The sequence below is a fragment of the Toxotes jaculatrix genome, chromosome 4, assembly GCF_017976425.1.
Source record: "Toxotes jaculatrix isolate fToxJac2 chromosome 4, fToxJac2.pri, whole genome shotgun sequence".
NCBI classification, from domain to species: Eukaryota; Metazoa; Chordata; class Actinopteri; family Toxotidae; genus Toxotes; species Toxotes jaculatrix.
The window spans coordinates 21214800-21237818 of NC_054397.1; the positions used below are offsets into that span (position 1 = coordinate 21214800).

The 23019-nt window shown below is 41.0% G+C and overlaps 1 protein-coding gene across 2 annotated transcripts; it reads right to left on the reverse strand.

Annotated features, from left to right (window-relative positions):
* On the reverse strand, window positions 1–21069 carry nt5c2b (5'-nucleotidase, cytosolic IIb). 2 transcript variants are annotated; one of them, XM_041035634.1, is made up of 19 exons: window positions 20872–21069; window positions 19819–19900; window positions 19101–19220; window positions 14535–14608; window positions 9380–9497; window positions 8924–9019; window positions 8747–8838; window positions 8579–8636; window positions 7873–7966; window positions 6530–6583; window positions 6288–6371; window positions 6087–6128; window positions 5810–5917; window positions 5061–5127; window positions 4811–4981; window positions 4471–4522; window positions 4073–4133; window positions 3669–3845; window positions 1–3332 (listed from the first exon to the last, which is right to left on the reverse strand). In XM_041035634.1, the coding sequence occupies exons 3-19, from the start codon at window positions 19199–19201 to the stop codon at window positions 3066–3068; spliced, it is 1716 nt and encodes a 571-aa protein (XP_040891568.1). In that variant the 5' UTR covers window positions 19202–19220; window positions 19819–19900; window positions 20872–21069; the 3' UTR covers window positions 1–3065. The 2 variants fall into 2 exon arrangements, with proteins under 2 accessions (XP_040891568.1, XP_040891567.1); XM_041035633.1 differs by lacking the exon at window positions 19819–19900.
* Between the last annotated feature and the right edge of the window lie 1950 nt (window positions 21070–23019).

Genomic DNA, 23019 nt, shown 5'->3' on the forward strand with positions numbered 1-23019 from the left:
TTAACATGCTACTCACGTTTCCATTCATTGTAAGCTTTATTTATTTATTTATTTATTACAAGTTTAGAGTTTTTTTTTGCCTCCTCGTGTAAACTACAATGACAAATGTCCAAAATGATTTTTCTAAAAATGATGCGGTCCACATAGAAGTAAAACCAATGCTACCATAGCCACCGTGGCAGAAAGGATATGCTTTCTCATTATCACATGCATATGCAAGTTATGCAAAGAAAAGACAGTCGACTATTTCGTATTAGCAGTGCAGCTGCCTCATGTAGCATATCCATTATTCTATGTTCAAGAAACAGAAGTAAAAACTGAGAATACAAATATTTCATTTGTAATAAAAAAAAAAAGGTGGGGACGACAAAGAGTTGTAGAATGTTTCTTAATGTCCTACAAAGGTTTTATCCACTGAATCGTTAATAAAGTCGCAGTTGAACACATTCACTTCTCTCCACATCACATCACATCAAGCCAAACCAAAAATAATGATGCAAAAAAAGCAGACGGCATGTTCCTTCCCTTTTGTGGCCTAAATGAACGGGCCAACACAAGACTGACATAAAAAAGAAAACAAATAAAAAAAGATCAAGTAACCATGTTTGAAATTCAGGTAGCTCTCCTGGTGTCTCGAATGCTAACACTGATGCATTTGGACACGTGGACACGTCAAAGCTGATTTTCTCCATCAGCTTCTCACTGTGAGCGACAGATCCTACAGGAACACAGAGTTTTCTGACGTTTGAACGCTTTTGGTTATTTCACATGAGAAATATCTGAGTCTCTTTTTATTTTATTTTTCCTCTGTGCTCCTCTGGCTAGTTTGAAGTGGGAGGGGCTCTGTTAGAAATGTAATGTCAGATACTTTCTTGCACCAATCAGGATTTAGCAACATTTGAATCCAGATTTGGTGACAGCTGGTGAGTTGTTTGGTCACATGCCGAGTTTCCATCTAAATTTAGCACAAATTTTAACTAAGTTCCAAAATGTGAATGTGAATTCATGTGCGTTTCCATCCACGACTGTTGCAATTAAATTAAACCTCTGAAGAACTTGCTCTTCAGAGGCAAAGAGAAGAGCAGAAGTCAAACCTGAAACCACAAAAATGATGTGGAAAATGTGATGGAAACATTGCGTCTGTTTGTTTTGTGTAGTAATTTGAAGAACTGCAGCGTCTCTTCATTGCTCCGCACAGATGTTTTTGTTTGATGCTTTTTTTTTTTTAAAGTTATTTTGACATTTTATCAAATATCTGTTCTTTCCACTCAGGGTTTTTTTTTTTGCATAAAAACAGGTGGGTGGAAACGTACATACTGTCACCGAAATCAAACCACATCCACACAGTCCTGACAGGGCAGATAAACTTGAGCCGTTGAGAGTTAAACTCTTAATAAATAATACCTAACCTTTGTTTGTTGCTTATTCATTCATGGGTGCTTAATGTTAGAAAGAAATACTTGAGATTTGAAGTCATATTTTGAAGGGCATTTCAAGTGCTTAAACTCAGAGATCTTCATCCAGTTCTCAACTAGTAACACAGCTTCAACCAAGACTTAAAATGAAATGGTCACTTGACAGTGTTCAACTGAAGAATACTGTACACACTCCTCCCCACACTCCACACCACCAACATGTTTCGACCCCTCCACACACATAAACAGAACAGGCTTATCACAGTCTGAAGCCAGGTAGACTAACTGAACTGAGCTTTATACTGTACATGCTAAAAAGCCTCACTTCCTTGCATAGAGGCCACTTTCACACCCCTATCACACACCTGACAAAAGAAAAAAATCACCTCACACGTCTTTAAGTTTGCTTGAACTGGTCAAAACTTGTACTTGTATTTTACATCCCCCTATCAAAATAAAAGCCTCTGAAAATACAATACTAAAGTTTCATCTTCCTAAATAACCAAGCTGAGAAAATACTGCATGTTAGCTGCTCGTGGCCTTAAGCCATGAACTCATTACAGGGCAAAATAAACATTCACCTGGTGGCTATTTACAGAAACACTACTGTAGCTCAGGCTTGTCATACAGACTATCGGCATAAATTATGGTTACAGTACTCCATCCTCATTGTTGCTTGGTAACAAAATATCAACAGCCATTTGTGCACCACGTTCTCTCAACCAAACGTAAAACAAAAACTGCATCTGGTTACTGATCGGTTTAATGCTGGCTTGTGCTTCAGTGCTCCTGTGCTTCAGCTTCACACAGTGGATTCTTAGCTTACTGTCACTCAGGATGCGACGGTCTGCGTGAGCCTACTTTGGCAGATACACACACACACACACCCTTTCGTACAGGTTAGAACACATGACTCCTCTATATTGACGAGAAAACGGACAAGATGAAACAGATGAAAAACTAGATGTTGTTCCCATGTTGCATAAAAAACTTGTCTGTTTTGATACAGTATGTGCATCTATTTTTGACACCATAACTAAAACATTGATTTCATTTGATTATAATGTGCATACCGTGTCAGCACGGCCAGTCTGTTGTGATTAAAACTACAGTTTACTGACCGTATCTGGTGGATTAAAGAGTACGTCTACTTACTCCACCAGCAGGTCTTAAAAATCAGCTTATAAAACACAATGAAAAATAGTGTGTGATGTTTACACGAGTGTGTGCTCTGTTTGCCTGATGGAAAAATAATATGGAAACTAAATAAATTAAAAACTATTAAATGTTCTTTTTATAACAAAGCTGGAAAAGCTGGATTTGAAGGACCTAAAATTCATAGTCATGATCTGTCTAACTTCTGGTCCTTCATACTTTCCTCAGAAATCTCCAGTATGTGTATGTGTGTGTTTGTTTGTGTGCATACAGTACTGATACACACACACACACACACACACACACACACACACATACACACACACACACACACACACACACACACACACACACACACACACACACACACACACACACACACACAGTGAAGATGTTTTTCCTCTCTGCCTCTCTTTGAGAAAGATTACTACCCGACTCTACTGGGAAACATAGAAAGGCAGGAGCAGGAACGTGGCTCTCTTCTCTATGTCCACCTTATTCCTCCTCCTCCTCTTCTTCCTCTTCCTCCTCCTCTTCCTCCTCTTCCTCCTCATCATCATCCTCATCATGGCAGTGAGTGATCTCTTGGGGGGTCTGGGGGAACAGGTTGGGAGGTTTGATCTCGCTGAAGGAGCGGGTCAGCTGGTTACGTTTGCACTCCAGGTCTTTGCAGTCGCTGCAGTGGGTGCGGTTGCGCGTGGCCAGAGGAGACTCTGTGTCGATATCCACGTGGGTGTGTTCAACCGTGGACTCGTGGGGCATCTGGGGAGAGGAGGTGACAAAATGTGAGACAATAGCAACTTGGCAATGCTAATGACAGAACTTCGAATATGAGACTGAATTGAGCATGAAGGGGGCAAATATTATAACATCAGTAACAGAGGTCTGATGTTCTATGGTCTGAGGAGGAAGGACGAGACAGGTGGATGAGACTCATGATGACCAGTGACTTGGGGAAAATGTCTACAGATCCAAAAGTCTTGTGAAGATTTAGAATTTTAATTGGGAAGAGACAACACTTATATCTGTATGAGTGCAGTGAAGTAGAAGTATTGCCGCTAATCTTTCAACTCCCTGACTTTACATTCAGATACTCACCAGTACGTGTGCAGCTCTGAAGAGGTAGCTGAAGGGGTAGTACAGCAGGTTGATGAAGGAGGCTGCGTACAGGTCGGCGTAGCGCATCACTTGGGAGGCAAACAGGGTCTGTCTGGAGCCACTGCGGAAAAGGCTACCCATCATGCCGTAGCACATGTCCATGTCGTGTGTCACTTTCTAAAGGGCAGGAAGGATAAAAGGATTAGTAGCTTTACCCTAAACAGTGTAGTATCTTTATTACAGGTGTTGGTGGAGTCAGTACAGTATAACTTGAAAGAACTGGTCAATGATTACATACTATGCAAATGTGTGCATAGATAACTAGGTCGTCTCTGGAAGCCAGTGTTAAAAGCATGTGGACAGGTCCCCTGTTGTCATAGAAACAGAGGTGATTAAGGATGTACCTTGACTCTTCTCTGAATAGTGCTGATGTCTGGCCTCTCATTACTGCTGCTGTCCAGATGTCTGAGGAATGACGGGAAGAGAAAGACGATGAGGTCGAGAGAAAGGTTGGGGGAAAGGGAGGGTATTGATACCAGTCTGCTGAAAGGTAACGTGTCAAAGAGGTGCGACAGCGAGGCCTGCCAGGCTATTAATAACATCAATGAACCCGCTAATCAGGCGGCATGCGAGGACCGACCCGTTAGACTTTACCCTATTGACCCTGTTGTTCTCTCAGACACGTGCTCGCATGAGTGCAAACAGTGACAGCAGAACTGGTGCAGGAGATGGTGCTGAGTAAGGAGGTGGGGTTTGGTGAAGGGAAGGGAAGGGAGGCGGGGATAAAGGTCACAGTTCTTACTTGTAGAGTTCAGCCAAGAAAATGTCCAGGCCCTGAAGTTCTTCGAATAAAGCTGGAAAACATGAGAAGAGAGTGAATCTCTGTCTCCTGACCACTTATGTGCAACATTTGCAGTGGATAAAGTCTGAGTTTTGACTTTGAACTGATTGTATGATCTTTATTGAATTTAACTTAAGTACAACTGCCTTGTTTTTCTTTAAACTTGCAAGTTTGACACTGCAGCTGCTGTTTTGGGTCAGGTCCCTGCTGAATGCAACATGAACGGAAATGTACATGCAGTCAAACTAGTATTTCCACATATCACTGTGTGTGCAGCTCTGTGTTTATGTGTTTGTCTCACAGCTCTTGTCGGTCCACACGTGCAGCTCCTGGGCCAGCTCAGGTATGACCAGGAACGTCCTCCAGCCTTGACGTTTCTTGGACTTGAGGATGTCTCCAAAGATATGGTCCCCGATGTACACTATGTCCTTCCCCTTGGCTCCCAGGAGGTCGCACACAATGTCTGATGAACCTAAACGACAATCACGACTACTACAGACAGCTGATCGCAACGTCGAAGAATGAATGACTGAAAGAAAATATAGTCCTACCTCCAGAATAGACTATCCCATGCTGCAGAGGTCCTGTGTAGGTTCCTATCTTAAGACGCCCTGTTGTCTGAAATAAAGAAAACATATGACAGGTTGGAGAGAGGTTTGAACCTACTCACAATAAAATTATTTAAATTTATTCAATTATTTGGCAATTCATGCCATACATAAAATTATGTTTTAACATTAAAACATTAAAAATAAAATTAAACAGTTGTAACCTGCAATCCTGGGGAATTAAAACCACCCATAATAAGTCATGATCCTGAGACAATTTTTTTATTTTGCCAATTTACATCAATTCAGCCTTTGCCACTCTGAACTGAATCACAAGTGAAGCTAAATCAGAGTAGAAGTTCTCAAAAATCTGTCTTTTACTTTTGTCAGATTATTAAGCTGCTATTGTTTTGTGAAAGTGTTTGGGCTCCTGATGCCAGGCTTTTCAAGAGGTAGTGTCGGGAGGTTGTCTCATAAAATAGGCAAAAAAATAGAGGAGGTTTCAGATGCAAAAAAAAAGAATCAATTTATTACAAAAGGTGCGAAAACATGAGAAAACATGACCAAAAAAGTCAATCCTGTTCAGACATGTTACGTCACCTTGTGCACATGCACTAAATCGATTCTTCTGCATTTATGACGAGACTGTCATCAGGTTAAAAAGCAAACACACAACTGGGCCGTGACATGTCTGGATATGTTAGTGTTAACATGCAACGCAGCTATTAGTAATGTCTTCTCTGTCTGCTCACCGTGTCGACTTGTCTGAGCACCGTACCCTCCCCGAAGAACAGTGGCTTCCTGGCGTCCACCAGGATAAGATCAAAGTAGGACTGCCAGGGCCGGTGGGAGGTACCAGGCTGTGGTGGATACAAACACACACATGCACACACACACACAGACAAACACAAGCAGAGAGTTATACATATGAACATAGAAACACGTGTTTCACCTTCACCTGTATATTCAACACATTTCAAGGTGCGATCAAAGGAAAGTGTGTGTGTGTGGGGGTGGGGGGCGTTTTACCTTGGGGCCATGGGGGAAGTCAAACAGGTAGGTCATGATTTTCTGTGAGAACACAACACACAGGCTGACAGTCAGTTGAAGCTCAGCAGTGTTTTGAATACAGCTGTTAGTGCTGCCAACAGTAGAAATTCTATCAAATGGATCTTTTTTTTTTCTCCCAACACAGTGAAGCATCTACCACCACTGCACACACATACTCACATCAGTGTATTTGTAGTCACTGTTGGTAGCCAAGAAAACCTTGGCTACTTCATTCATTCGGCTGAGGAGAAGAGGCAGCTTCCCCTGGTGGGAACAGAGGAGAAGAAAAGACTGAAGCTCAAGGCATCTTTACAAAAGCAGCCTCTTCACACAAGAGTACAACAAGAATGTGTGATACTGTGTGTGTGTGTGTGTTTGGGTTCATACACTTGTGGCGTCCTTAATGAATATTAATTACTTACATCTTTCACTACATACTTCTCCAAGTTCTCAACAGTCTTCTCCTTCAGAGTACCCTGCAATGCGAGGAGGAGGAGTGAGACTAAACACTGCAGATCAACATTTAGACGTTTACATAACGATATCAGCGTCTTAACTTCGAGGCATAAAAACAAATCTATCCATTCAGTACCAAGTTAAGTAACAATTATCAGTGACCACCCCCACAGAACATGTGGGAACTTGTGGTTTTGAGCTGTGGTTTACACAGGATGTGTAATAGCAGTGATGTTTAAGCAACATGTTTGTCGGTTGATAATGAAACACAACTCTAAACACAACTTGTTGTGCTGTGCAGCAAAGGTCACTGGACAGAGTCAAACTGGGAAGGTCTCACCTACAAGTTTTGCTTCCCAACCACTGGACCAGAGGGACGTCCCCAAAGCCCTGCTCTTTGATTTTATTGGCCTGACAGCGAAAACATATGTCCACTACAAATGTTTTAGATGGATTTTTTTTTTTTTTTTTTGCAATGCAGTTTTAAGTATCATGGATATTAATAGCCTCTATTTGTTATTTTGGTGACCGATTCCTGACCTTTGATCTGTTGTCAACATCCGGTTAGTGTTGATTCGAACAATGTAACATGCAAAGTTTGTTTGATATTGGCTGAGTGATATCCTGATATCCTGTGCTGATCCATTGTCCCAGTGCACTTTTTTTTATTTGGTCTCGGTTCAGTTGAACTCTTGGTGTGTTTGCTCATGAAACTGAGTTTGTTTATGCTCATGTGAAAACTTTCAACCAAACTCTGGTACAGACTAAAAAAAGCTTCCACAGGATTTTGTGGTTGGAAATATGGATTTTTCCTTGAGGTGTGTTGAGCTTGTGTCCGACTTACCTACTTTATTTGAGCAGTTTCCCAAAAAATAGGGTGAAGAATATTAATATAATAATATTTAGATCTGTTCATCACTATTTAAGATATGCTATGATATGAGGTCTTTTGCAGTCTTGACTAATAATGCTGATAACCAAAGATTTCTGCATGTAGCGCTGATTCAGATTCAGATTCAGATAACTTTATTGTCATTCCTTCTACGTTCAGGTACGTATTAGGAACGAGATGATGCAGGACATCACTACAAAGTGCCCAGTCAGTCAGTGAGTGACCCGTCAGTGCATACAGCTTTAGCTTATTCTTGGTTAGTTAGTGGAAAGTCAGCGTGAACATAAACCAGACCAGAATTGAAAGGCAAAAAAAATTCAGATGAACCAAACTACAGGCCTGAAAGCTACCTTAATGTCTTCTAAAGAAATATCTTATCTCTGAGGTTAAAATCATCAGCCATCAAAGGTGTCTTACTTTGAAGTGGACCCAATCAACGGCATCACGGACGTCCTGGAACATGCTCTTATAGGACATGAAGAGGTCGCCGTCTTTGAAGCCGGTTTCACAGCTGGGGAGAGGAGCAGACACACACACATACACAGCCGTCGCACAGGCCACATCTTTACAGAAGGTTTTCAAAAACGTGACATTTGTTTTTTGTTTGCTTTTAAATGGGATAGCCTTCCCTTGTTGGAGGGGTCCCCAGTCAAACAGGAAAGCATTCTCCCCCTAAAAGACCAACAACCAGGTTTCAGAGGACAAAGGACATGCAGTCATTCCAGATTACATTCTCAACAAATTTACAGGCCATTATTACATCTCCTTACAGTAACATTTAAAAGATTATATCTTAGTTAAATCAAGATTTCATTATCTGTAAATCGTTAGTGAAACCTTCTCTTATTTCTGTCTCATTTTGATAAGAATCCATGCTTTTATACAATTAGTAGTGGAATTAATCGTTGTTACAGAAAATGAAAAGCCGACGGGTTCTTTGACTGAATTGACATTTAATTTCCATTTTAAAACAATTAGCTGAGATTAGCAGCTGAGACACCTGCACCCTCCCATGCTGTAGGGGTTGCTCTTGACCCAGTTTGGCTTGCAACTGTCTTTGTGTCACCATGCGGTGCCCAGAAACTTGTTGCATGACAGGTAATGTAAATAAGAGTTTTTTTACCTTGTGTATCTGTCACAGTTGGAGAAGAAATCCACTAGGCAGGCAAAGAGGTAGGTCTCTGTGAAGACAAACTTTATTATTTGGATGGATGAAAATAAGTTCTCTCTTACTTATTTAATTTCTCTTAACCAGTCCTGTGGTATTCTGCTCAGTGTTCAGAGACCTTACCTGGCAGGTTGAAGAGTGTGTTAAGGATATAAAAGCGCTCTGTATCATCTCTCTGGATGAACTTGTTTGGATACCGTTCACGGATCTCAGGGCTGAGAAAAGACAACATACAATGTAAGAATGAAGTACATTAACTGAAAAGTTTACAGACGGTGTTTACGATTTACTATCGCTCACCCTCGGAGGAAGTTGAATCCATGGACACAGACCAGGATATTACCATAGGCATCAACCTTCAACAGGTTTCCATACATGGTATCAAACACAAGGCCCCTGAAAGTAGGAGGAAAGAAAAGATTGTTTAAGTCTACAAAACAGAATGAAATTAACTTTTCTACCTTATCTTTTCATCATAACATGGGTATTTTAACAGGTGTCACGTGTGATATGATTGCATTTTTTATCAGGATAGACAGGGAGCTTTTTCCCACCAAATAAAGTCAGAGTGGAACTGAGCTCTGAACAGGTGATGGGCTTTCGTTCACCCAGTCCCTCATACTTAGTATATCCACTGAGGTCAGAAGGTTAAAGGGACTAAAATGATAAGAGATGAGGCAACAGAAGCAGCAGTTTGCCATTAATTAACCTGACTGCCACCGCGATGTCCGTGTGCTAGGGTGTGATTGGTCTGACCTGGTGGGAAAGGATGGGTCGTACACAAAGCTGAGCAGCTCCTGGGGGTAACCGATGGAAACCAGTCGCTCCACTGTGAGCTCAAAGCCTAGTGACTCGTACTCCGGTGACTTGTACACTGAAAATGAAACACACATATAGACACGAGATTATAAAAAGACCAAAAAACACGTGGTGCTTTGGTGTCAATATTTAAAACAACTGTACAGTTGTTTTGGTCCTGCTTTAATAAGCCTGGTGTGTGATGATAGACAGAAAATAATACTGATAATTTTGGTGTGTGCTTTATCATTAGCCATTGTTAGTCACTGTAAACTAACAATTAGTCAATCAATTATCTTATCCTCAGACAATTAATCTCATCATCATCATTCATCAAGCAAAAATGCCAAACAGATAATGTTAAGGAACATTATCTGTGGGTGGTTACACAGCTGACATACAGTCGCTCTCCCATTTACTTCAGACTCTGTGGTGTTGTCTCGCTATTTTGCTAACAACATGTTCTCACTCTGCAGCCCCCCCTCACCCACCTCACACCACACACACACACACACACACACACACACACACACACACACACACACACACACACACACACACACACACACACACACACACACACACACACACACACACACACTACCCTTCCCTCTCCTTGCTATCAACAAGGGCCTAGATGTTCCGCACACAAATCCACAAAGAAATAAGATCAGGTGTGAAGAAGAAAAATTGTTCGACTTTCAGCAGCGGCTTTAATGAGCCCTGCTGAGATGTATGAGTGCCCCCCGCCCCCCCCACCCTGTGGGTGGGCGTCCCCCTCTGTCGCCGCCTGTGCCAGATATCTACCCACTGAACTGAGGAAAGGCTAGGCTCTGAAAATAAAAACACAGGCTGATGCTAGGCTAAGAAAAGGCTTGCAGAGGATTAAAATGCTATTTGACACTGGGAAAAGAATATGTCAGATGTTATAAATACGAAACAAAGAATGCACTTGTGTTGTTGCCTGCACTCTACACTCCCTGTGGGGTGGTGAGAGGCCCCAGGAGGGGAAGAAAAATTGGCTGATGATGCTTGGATAGAGGACAGTTAGTGGGGGGAACAGTTCTGCAGGACAAACAGGAAAACATCTGCGTCCTACTCTGCAAAAGGTGTGCGCGTGTGCACTTGCTGGGTTGTTGGTTAAATGCTGGGTTATACACAGAAGCATAATGAGTATGCACTGAGTTACAGGAAAATTTGGGTTCAGTAAAGCTTTGTCCTTTTGCTGACAACCCTACTCTGTAAGCCTGAGCTTGTTTCTGCATTATAATCACGTAACCTCTTGCAGTTTAACCCTCCTACCCCCGTGCCAAACCTCCCAATCTGCCCTCCCCCCCGCTGTGGTCTCCCAGCAAACTGAGGGTTTGGGCCCTCTGCCCAGAGCAGTAGCATACACCAACTAAACTGCCTCTCCTCCTCCTCCTCCTCCTCCTTGTCATATTCCTCTTGAAGCTCTGAGGCACTACAAAGAAACCTATTTTAAGAGCTGCTTCGCCTCCCTGTCACCTTTGCTATCATCACTCTCTCTTTCTTCACTTCACTGGATGGATTTTTGAACACGCGACCCTGGGACACCAGTGTGGTACTACCACCCATACCTATAAACTTAGGACACGTTAAATCACGTCTCAATTTAGGTTATATAAAAGTGAGTCAGGCTGGTCATTTAGGATCAGGGAGTTGTTTTCTTACATAATAATTAGACAAAACTCCTGTAATGCTATATTGGCCAAAGTTAAGGCACTAACGACTATGCTACAACTCCTCTGCTGAATGAAACTACTGTAAGTACAGGCCTAAAAACAGTAAAGCTCTTCAAAACTTTCACAGTTTAACTGTTTGTCTATAAGCTTAAAAACTAAACTAAACTAAAACGATCTCATTAACATGTATTTAAAGCCCCTCAAAACTTAAGTTTCACACCTTACATGTTTTTCTATAACCTTTAATATTAATTTAATATTCATTATGCTAATAATAAATAAGTAAAAACCAGAGACAAAGCTTTGAAATTTTTAAAGTTTAAAATTCAAATTGAGTAAATAAGCTTCATTTAAAACTATGAGGGCGTTGTTTGACCATATTTGATTGACAGTCACCTTTTTCTGAGGGAGCTCGGTTCTCCTCAAAATACAGAAAATCTCTTATGGGAAATAACCAAACTGTTCCAACACTGACAGGCCTTAAAAAGCACGGTGGAACCAAACACTGATCATAACTGAAAATTCCTTTTTTCCCCCCTCTTTCTTTTCTTTTTGTAAGAGAGGTGACTTCAGTGCCTTTAAAACCACTTCACATGGGAACAACTTGACAAACAACCCCCCACCCCGCCTTCCTCTTAAAAACTCCACACAGACACATGACACCATGGCCTACAGTGGATTCTTTTCACAAGTAATTCTAGACGTTCTTCACTATTTCAGATGTCACTGCTTGAGCGGTGGTCTGTGGAGTGATCTGTAGACCTGTTTTCACATGAAAGCCACACTGGAGGCTACAGTCATGGACGGTCCCATGTTTTAGTAAATAAGACATCAAAGCACACTTTATCTACAGATGTAATTGAAAGCTCATGTTTACAACGTTTGTGTGCACTCCGGAAGTGGTGTTATTGTTGCTTACTGCGTCCTTGACTCTCTTGCATTTCTGTTTTACAGGGGTCCTTGCTCCCCTGCTGTAAGCCCTTTCTCATAGTTCTCACGCTGTCAGAGTGTGCATGCACATGCGCAGACACACGCGCAGACACACACGCATGCGACCGTCTACTTCGAGCTAAGAAGAAAGCGAGAAACGGCTTTAGCTTCAGGGATCTGTTACCTTGTATCCCTGACGACATTGTTGCTAGATAATTATATCCCGCTGCTCCAATTGCTGAGGTGTGTGGTGTCTCTCCAGAGTTTATAGGCCGGGTCACCTCAGGCCTACATGTAAACAACCCCCACCCTCCTGCTATTAGACCCCTAAATTCAAATCATAGAAAGTATCCCAGGCAGAGAAGTTATCTAAACCATGTCACATAGCGACCTAAAAATTTAAATTAAAAACTAACCACCTTAACTATCTTAATTTATCTGTGGCCACCGGTATGCAAATGTAGGCCTTTGTCACAGATTTGTGACACTATCAAGCATGTTGTGGAAAAATGCACAGCCTCAGGGACCTACATTCCAGCCAAAAGTCTGTTGGAAAACTAGGACAAAACTGTGTGTAGCTCTCAGTGCAATCTGGGCCTAAATGTGTGTTTGAGAAACATTTTCTAAAGGCTATTATGTGTTCCCTGTAAAAGTACAAAGAACGGATGAGGCAATGTTGTCTCACACAATGTTGATTTAGTTTACAAAATCCTACATTTTGTGAATGTAACAGTTTGAAGTGTTTAAGCACAAAGGGCTTACAGTTACTAACCTGAAACGAATACGGTGATGAGTTTAGATCAGTCATTTTCTAAGATATGCGTCACACAACAAACTAAGATGCTCAGACATATCAAAAGCTCTCAAAACATATTTCCTCAAACTTACTATGAGCTGTGGAGTCCTACATGAACACAAAAGTCTCGGTCAAAGTTCAAACAGATTTGATTATTTCAGTTGAGAGGTTTCTGTGATTTTGTCCGTGTTTTTCTCATTGGTTTGGAGCGGGCGGGGCTCAGCTGGAAAAATTGTATTGTCACGCATTTCTGGGCTCCAGTGAGGACTTAGCAGCATTTGAATTAAAATGTAATGATGGCTGTGGGGTGGTTTGCTTTTGGTGCAAGCACTGTCAGTCAAATCAGATTAAACAACACCCACACAGTCTTAATGAAGCAAATTAGCTGTAATTATACAATTTCTACCTAAGGATTTTTCTCCCTGATCTTTAAATTAAATTGTTTCTTTTGTAGTTGTAAATATTTAAGATAACAGAAGAAAACTTTTTAACACCCTCTAAAAAGAAATACTGCAGTCGCCTGAGTTGCTGTGGTTAAGCAGCAGCCATATTCTGTGAATCTTCCAGCTCCCTGGAACTGATGAAGCATATCTGTGGTCGAACGGAACACCGTCCAACGATACATGATAGCCACGCTTCTAGCAAACATTAACACACAGTTATGAGCGCCCATAAAGAGAGCCATGTCAACAGCTGACCGTCCATAAACTCTCCTGCACTCTAAACCGTGATAGTGGAGCAGGGCCAGAGAGGGACTACAAGTGATCCCCGTTCTCAGGAGAGACATCACTGGTGAACTCAACAAACAAACGTGAACTGCTTTTCAAAGCTGAGGGTAGGATTTATTTATAGATATGGCGAGGCCAAAAACTGGAGCTGAGTCACAGAGTAAAGTGGCATAAAAAAATCTGGATATTTCTGGCCTGGTTACTGGTCAGTAGGAAAAAGACCTCTGTGCAACTGACAGTATGTACCAGTATGATATATGCTTAACATTTTGTTATGTGAGTGTTATAGTGTGCTCAACGTGTCACTGGCACTGACCTGAATAATATTTTATTGACAATAAGCTGCAGTTCTGTGAGGGGTGGGGGAGGGGGGGGGGGGTGCCAAATATAGAGCTGAAAAGACGGAACAGGGTAGACTTTAACATCTACGTGAAACTCACAAGGGCGAAGGAAATTCAACAACTAAGCTTTGCTATTCAGACTCCAAAGGTGACAAATCAGTAAATAAATTCCTTCATTTTTTAAATTTACTCTGATATTCACAAAAGGTTGTTTCCCTCTTTCCACTTCAGTGTACCTCCATAGGTGCGATTATAATTTAGCTCAGTCAGTGTGAATTTATCAAGTGACACATGCTCCTTTTGATAAGTCTGCATTATCAATACGACAAAAGGAAGGACTATCCATGTAAACTGAGGAGCTGCTATGCAGCACTAGTGACCTGCATACCAAAACTCTGACAGTGAAGGTGCATATGGCTGGAAATAACAATTATTTTAATTATTAATTAATATATTGATTGTCTTTTGAATTTAGAAATGTATTATTCAGCCTGTCAGTTGTTGAAAATAACACCAGTGATGTCTTAATGATGAGCTTAATATTAGAAGCCAGAAACCAAAAGAAACTGTTTTTAGCACTAGTGGTGATAGGTTAGATGATGTGTATCAACTTACCTGCTAAAGTATAATCCATGTCAAAGCCAAAGCACTTAATCTTCTCCATTGCCAAGCTTCTGTTGACAAACACTCTGGAAAAAAACAAGTTGAGGTAACCGTTTTAGTTGCAATACAATCTTCAACAACTGGATTCACATTTATTTCAGCAGAAAAAAAAAAACTGAAATTTTCAAGTTTGAGTAGTTTTTAGCAATTTAAAGAAGAAGATTTAAGATATCATGACATAGTCCACAGCTGAATGACCTGCATTCATAACTCTGGATATCACAGTTGAAATTATGGGCTTTCATAAAAAATTCATTAACATCAGCAAGTCAGTTTTCTGCTTAAGTCAAAATCGGTGGCATTTAATGTCTTGTTTGATTTCACACTGTGCCTGAGAGCCGATGAAAATATAATTACAAGTTGAACCCATATGAACCTAACGAGGGGAAAAAACATAGAACTCATGTAAAGCAATGACTGAACACTAATTCATTCAATTAGAGGGACAGCTTGGTTTTCACCCATGTTTTTGCCATAGTTCGCTAGTTTTATTTTAAATAATGAAAACAATTACATGACAAAAGTTTTTTTTATTTTTTAAAGATGTGTAACAATTTGGGTGGTCAGTGGTGAGAACGCCTGAAAATACTAGGACATAAAGTGAAAGTGAAACACTGAATATCACAACTGTACTTAACAGTTTATGGTGTCAGATTGAGAGACAAAATATTTCTTTGCATTTGACATCAACAGGAAGTACTCACAACCTTCTAAATAAATGTTTCAATTAATCATGTATCAGTAAGTGTAATTAAAACTGGACTATACGATTACACACATGTGAAGCACGACAATGAACTCAGGTAACAAGAATTTAAAATCACTGAGGGATGTCAAACCACCTGCCTTCTGTCTGATGCTTGGTAAAACCACAGGATGTTAGCAAAACCCTAAACCTGGGGATGGTGAAACCCTACAAACTCAACCTGAGCGTGACAATCTTCCAGGAAACAGCTCTACTGTCCTCACTCGTAAATCAGTCAGGAGACTGGGGGTCCACTGTGACCACAGTGATAGACAATGTTTGCATACCCTGGCTGACACGGCTTCCACAGAAAAGACACACACACACACTGGTAGCTTAACTTCGACTGCTGGCACGGACCTACAAAATTTATCTTCAACATCTGCGACTGAGCTGAATCTGTAGCAGTGTTCTGAAATATTTCCACACAAGTCAATATTTGGTCAAGCTAGAAATAAGATGTAAGAAGATAAAGGGGGAAAAAGTCACACTGAAAAAAAAAAAGGTTACATCACTCACAACTAGCACAATAATCTGGTTCATGAGCTCATAACTCAAATAACAGACACTGACTCTGCAAGGTAACATATCATTAATCTGTCTCAATGCCCTTCTTATCTTTACCCATCTCTAAATCAGCAGTGAAATACCTGGCAGCTGATCCATAGTGAACAAGTTCCCATTTAGATCTTTGCCCAGCAGACGTCTGGCGATGCATTCTGTGCGAAATTAAACCTCAGTTTGACTCTCCGTTGGTCTGACCTGCTCCAGCAACACAGGGCAGCTCTGGCCCACAAACAATGCCCCCCCTCCCTCCCTCTCTTTGCTTTCTTGCCATTCAGAAATTTTCTCACTTGTTGCAAAAATGATTGTGGCCGTTCCGCGTCATTCTCTGTTGTTGTGTGCTGTCAGTCAGGTTTGTTGTTGTGCAGCATGCTGTTTGTGGGCCCTCAAAGACATCCAGAACAATCACAAGTCAGGTAGAATCAAGCAAGCCCCTGCAACCAAGCGACAGCTGCTAATATCACTGTACAGTAGTAGTGGGGCTGCAACCACTATTTTCATTATCGATTAGAGGATTACGTTTTAAGGTTTTGATGAATCTCACTGGGGCAGCAGATCATCTCATTTCGTTTTTTAATTTACATTAATTTATTATACGGAGGAAAAAAAGATCATTTAACATCTGATTGTGAAACTGAATTAATATTAAGTAGTTGCTGGAGAATGCTAGTTTTTGAAATCGTGAAATATGTATATTAAAATATTCCAGTGTTATTTAAATTTCAATATTAAGAATTCAGTACAGATTATTACTGGACATAAGCCCTCTCCAGTGAGGGATTTCAATCTAAATCTTTTCTATTTTGTTGTGCTATTGTCATTTCAAATGTGACCTTAGGATTGACGCCTGTAGGAGGTGTAGCAAAGGACAGCCATAAATGATAAGTAGGGTCGTGCCTCTCCTAAGCTCACCCATATTGACAGTGGGTGTGGATGGGTGGGGGTGACTTGTAGTCAGCCTCGACTTTGGTCCCCGCTGATAACAGCAGAGCCTCAAATAGCCCACATGGGCCGTGCCACACCTCCAATAGAATCCCTCACGACTTTTACTCTATCTGAGCGCAGCTGTGAAACAATCTGACAGATTTTTTCCATTGAGCTCTAATCTCATGTAGACAGTGAATCGGCTGATAGGAAGTTTATCTGCGCTGGGCAGAGTCGTCAGCCCTCAGCTATGTGATACACAGCTCTCGCTATCAGGCTGTATTGCTTCAGCTGAGCTCTTACTTTGAAGTTTGGTCTTTGTCTGTCTGTGAGATGAACAAAAGGTCAGCGTTATGGTTGTCTTACATTTAAAAAAAAATCAATCAATCAATTAAAAAGATCAAGTAGCCTCAGTGAATCTAAACTTCTGTCACAAATACATTCAGTGAGCTCAGCACTATCTTTGTGTCTCTCTTATCTTGGCACGTGTGATTGTTTGCGTGTGTCCTGACTTATGTCAGCACATGACACACAGATGAATGACAGTTTCATAAACCCTGTGAGCACAGCGTGTTATATAATGGAGTGGAAGAACAGCAGTACCCAGAGGACACACATGGCTTAGGGTGTGTTAAACATTGAACAACAACATGCGTGTCATAACTCTGACAAGAAGTAAATTCCCCTTTACATCCGCCAGTATGTCTACAGAGCGTTTCCAGTCAACAGATACAGAAACAAGGCTGTGTATCAGTGGTCTCCCATTGTAGAAGTTAATAAAACAACTTAGGGTCAGAACAGTGTAATCAGCATCGTTCTGCATATGGACTTTACCAGTCTGCTGACATTTTGCCATGAGACTGAGAGGAGTTTGCATAAGAGCCAGAAAACCACACCCAAGACACAACTGGCTTTATGTGCATAACCTGCTTTTATAACCAAGTTCAGATTTATAAAACTAAGAGAAATGGCCTGTTCAAGGCTTTTTAACACTTAATAAGCGGGAATATGAATGTAAAGCAGCAATAACACAAATAAACACAACCTGCGGTATTACAAAAATCCTTAATAATTAATGATTATCAAGTGCCTTGCCTTTAGAATAGTATAAGAAACTTACGATAATGTTGGCTCACTACTGTCCGAGTAAAAACCAGTAAAACTAAAAACTATATTGTCATGACTAGCCCTAAGGGGGCTGTTTTGGGGAATCCTTTTATGTTCTGAACTCTTTTGTGGACTTTTGAACTCTTGTTTACTTTGTTAAGTTTTGTTTATAGTTCCTGTTTTATTTTGAAATCACTGTCCTCGTGTATCTTGTCTTGTTCTACTTCCTGTCTTTGTCTTGTTTCCCTCCTTTGTGATTGCCCCGCCCTAATTGGTTTCACCTGTTGCCCCTTACCTTGTGTATTTAAGTCTCGTCGTTTCCCTGTGTTCTTGTTAGGTCGTTTTTCTCTCATGCTTCTGTCTCTTGCCTTTGCCACATATCCTTTGCCTTGTCTCGTTCCTCGTCTTGCCTCTCGTCATCGTATCCTCAGGTTGTGTATTTGTTACTTTGTTTCTTGTTTGGTTTTAGCTCCTTGATCCCTGTTTCTCCTCGCTAAGAGTGATTTTGCGTTCGCATTTTGTATTTTTGTTTTTGTGCCTTTTTCCCCTTTATGGGTGATCCTTGTTTTGCCACTTTGTTAGAATAAAAACTATTATTTTTGATTACGTCTGTGGGGTCGTGCATTTGGGTCCAAGTCCTTGCCCTAGTGTTGACATATATAACAGTCAAGTTATTTAGTTGATCAGTCACATTTCACCATGTTATGATGACATTAGCAAAGTCATGCAAAGTGACTTTATATCCATAGCCCATATGGCCCAACCCCCTGTTATATATTCAAGGAAAGCTGTGGTGGTTAACTTTAAATATAGACAAACTGGTGTTAGTTTAGTAGATTGGTGATTAAAAGGAGATATCACATCTGACTCAATCAAGGAAGTAATGATGGCAGTTCTTGTTTAGCGGTGTCTGGACCCCCGAGTGGGCCTGTTTTCCTTTGTGTTTTGTATATATGACTACGCTAATGATCCATTATGATGTGCTCTTACCGCAGGCTTTGCATCTCTATGTCCTGTCCTTGTGTAAAATCGATCTCTGGATGACAGTCTTGTGATAAAAGGCCAACTCTTTTTCCCTTAATTTATGCCAAAAAATGCTGGTGTATCCCGGCTGGATATGACTACAGTAACCAGAAATGTGTCGGTCCTTCCCTACCACCTCCACATGTGTTTCTTACCTGTGGTAGGGCTCTCTCCTGTATTTTTTCATTGCCAGGCCATCCATGTTGGCAGGCAAGTCTGCATAGTTCTGCAGGCGGTCACTCCATGATGTGGTCATCTTTAAAAACTTTCAGTGTCTGAGGAGAAAAGAATCAACACATATGGAGGGGCTCAATTGTCAACAAAAATATATATATACAAGAGTTAGTGTATAATCGAAATGTAATTCAAGTAAAAACATATCTCTGCTGTGCCTAACATTGACAGTGAGGAGATATGAACTGTCACCACACAGTAAATCTTAACAATATGATAGTCATCTGTCAGTCAGGGGTTTTCCTGTGGTGCCCTCAAGCTTAGAGGAAATGGTAAGGGAGTGGAGGATGGGAAAGGTCAGACGAGTGGGGCTCATGCAGTACAAATGACTGAGATCAACCCTTGTCTGTCTAATGAACAGTGTTGTGCCAGTACAGCCTGGCACAAAAACATCCCCTCTCATTCACAGGGCAAAGTAAAGGAACAAAGCAATGAGCAAGACTGAATTGGAAGCACATGAAACAGTTTAACATGAGCTGTGGTTGTTATGCTAGAAGGCTTATTTTTACAAAAATAACATATGATGAAATCCCTGTTTGCATCAAGTCAAACACAAAAAAAGCTTAGACCAAAGGAGAAGTCTCATGAATTTCTCCTGTGTGCAGAGTAAGTGCAGAGTAAGCCAAGTGTTGGCCTTGCCTTTTCAGTAGCCAGTGTAGTATGGTTTTTTTTTTCCTCTCCATGCTGACACTCAGTAACTCTCCTACTGTCACTGGAGAGGCTGGGCCGCAGGAAGGAAAGGCAGAGGTCAGCCTACTGGTTCTTTTAGTGCCAGCATAAATGCAAATGAGATTCGCATGTTGAGGCAGAGGAGCACTGACAACAGAGCCACACAGACACTGCATTAGAGTATCAAAGCATTGTCTTTAATGTTGACTTTACAGCTTTACAGAAGAGTAAACAACACTCTGAACTCTCATGTTCCATGATAGTATGAGTATTATTATTTTTTTTGACAGAAATAACACATTTGATAGAGAGTAGACCTATTTTCAACCATTCTGCTGCATGTTTATTTATTTATTTTTGCTAATGCCTTCATAACACCTTGGCCCACGGTGTGAAATGGGTCCAATGGGGTCTGAAGGGAGCTCTGGTTTGGAAAGATTCACAGCTAAACATTCATTACAGCTGCGCAATTACACTGGAAACTGCAATAGAAAGCAAAAGTTAAACATAACTTAACATAACAGGTTTTGTTGCCTCGGGTCAGTCTTGGGAGAGAGTGGATCGACGTTTGCTGCAACAACACTACACGGAGCGTTAACTGTCCCTCATTTTTAGGATACCGTTTATGTTAAAATATTATATTCACCTGTAAATAGATGAATCTAAAAGGCGATTGAACGGAACCAAAAAAACGGTGGACGCTGAGACCCCAGCTTAAGCTATTGCGAAAGTATCTTTACAAGCTAACAGCAAACAAAAACCCTTGTTCGCACACAACGTCCGGATATTTGCCGAACTGTAAAAGCTAGCTAACGGTCCGCTCAAAGCAGCCACTGTCCTGCTCTTGTCTTCTCTGACACTGGTGAGAAGGACAGCTAAAAGTGGTCGGGGGGCAAAGACAGCTAACGGGTTAGCTGGCTTTGATGCAGGGGGGGGGGGGGGGGGAAACAACAACAACAAAAGCCACAAACAGCCAGGGCAGATTTCTCTGCGCTTAGCTGTGACTGGCATTACTGTACTCACCTCCGAGTTCCTGAATAACACAACTGCACCGTCTGTTAGTCTGAGCATGCGCCTTGAGCTGTGAAAAAGTCGGAGAAAAAAAGCTCTAATGTGAATTTTCTTAGAAAAAGCTGCAGTCAAAGAGGTGATGTGTACACTGTGAAGCCAAGCAGCAGATGACTGTGCCTGCTCTGCCTGATCTCTCCTGTCTCTCTCTCTCTCTCTCTCTTTCTCTCTCTCTGTGCTGCCAGCTGTTGGGGGGCGGTGTTTACTCCTGTCTGTCACGAGGAGGCGGGACTATCCGTCGACGTGGCACACACCACGTGACTCTCATCTTGCCAGTGGACTCCATCAAAGTGCTGAGAAATACCTACATCTATTCATTAGGTCACAAGAATGAAGCCTGCCTCAGCGGGAGGAGTGCTTCAGGGATCTGCAGCTGAAATGTTGTTACATTACTGACATTTATTCGTTCAATTTAATATACATGAAAAAAAAAATTGTCTATAATCCAACTTCAAAAGGCTGAGATGACAGGTGTAGATTATGTGGGGAAAAATGTTGTATCTACTTTGTTATGGATATCAGCAGCGGTGGATGAAGTACTCAGATCCTTTATTTATAACCCACTTCAAAGCAAAAATGTGTTTTGCTTATTGTTACTTCACTGGGATGTTTGATCTTCCCTGAGCAGAAAGATGTAGGATTTTTAAATTAATTATTTATTATTATTATTTTTATTATTATTTTTTACATTCATCTGTGCAGGTCTGTGCTCATCTTCAAGCTGACTTTGTGTGATGTGGATACTTGAAACCTCTGTTACACACTGAGAATGGACAAACACTGGGAAGTTAAACTGCTGCAATGACAAATATTTGAATATTCAAAGATTGTGGATTTTGCAAAAAGGAGAATGAGTAGATTGAATTTAAGACTTTTTAATGAGGTGATTTAACTTTGCATTAATAGAACCATACAGTAATGTTACACAGTGACAGCCATTTGAGCAAGTGTATTTACAGTGCAGCCCATGAGTCTTTGGACGACACTGTCTTTGTGTATGTCTGGAGTGAACCAGTGACTCTGAGGTTAATGTGGTGACTTTCAACTTTAATTTGACACTATATTCAGCAAACAGTGCAGACCCTGTCATTGTCCTTCCATACTGTTTGAAAATGAAAGGGACTATACAGTACATAAAAAGGCTATAACTGTATTTACCCCATGAATCTGAACAACCTCGGCCAGCCTCTGCGCTAAAAGTCAACGCTTTCACTTCAGTCACTGTTCCATTTTAGACACAATCTGCTGGAGCAGAGTGCCAAAGCAGCTGAAAATGTATCAGTGTCCAAATGGACAGCATTGTTACAAAAAAAACAACTATATAAAAAAACAAACAAACACAAAAACAAAAGAAATGTGTTTTACTTCCATCAATGAGATATTTCAGGTTAGGTTCAACCAAGAACACTAAAAAACATCACATCCCATCTTTTACCAAAGACCAACATCTGAGCAGAATTATCAGAGCAGAATCGTTGTAATGCATGAGAGAGATAAAGTAGCATAATAATACCTGGCTGCAACAATTTTTCATTCATGGCTTCCAGATTCCACAGCACAAAGTCAAACAAGGATTTGTCCTGAAAGGTTTCAGTGTACAGTGTTTTCTATAGACAATGGCTTCATGTAACTACGTGCCTCTTCTGCCAGGGCGACATTTCATTGTGACACAGACTTTACAACATTTCTTGATATCAGCACAGATTTTGATAGAAGGGCAAAATATCTCAAGGGCAGTTTTGGGGCATTCAAGTGACTAAACTGGAACATTGTGTGTGATCATAAAGTGTTTGGTTGAAATACACAGCTCTTTCAGCCCAGAGCTCCTCAGCTAAATTCTGATACTCCTGTTGGCCTGAAATAGGACACATAAGAGTGAGAAAATCCCTTTGAGGTTTGACATCTATCTTCACCTGGCCTGTTGAGGCTCCACTGAATGTTCTCCAGAATGTTCTGATAGGGATGACTTGTTATACACGTGTCTTTCATGGGAAATTGGTCCATACGTCTTTGAGTCATCATACATATCCATTCATGAGTCATTACATTTACATTCATCCAAACCTCCAGAAGCCTTCGTGTACTTCAGGTTGTCATGTAGTT

Coding starts and splice junctions, on each gene's coding strand:
- nt5c2b (XM_041035633.1), bottom strand. CDS start 19,201: ATGACCACATCATGGAGTGACCGCCTGCAGAACTATGCAGACTTGCCT. Junction 6,372..6,529: donor AGAAGTATGTAGTGAAAGAT/GTAAGTAATTAA, acceptor TGTTCCCACCAG/GGGAAGCTGCCTCTTCTCCT. Junction 4,523..4,810: donor CGTGTGGACCGACAAGAGCT/GTGAGACAAACA, acceptor CATGTTTTCCAG/CTTTATTCGAAGAACTTCAG.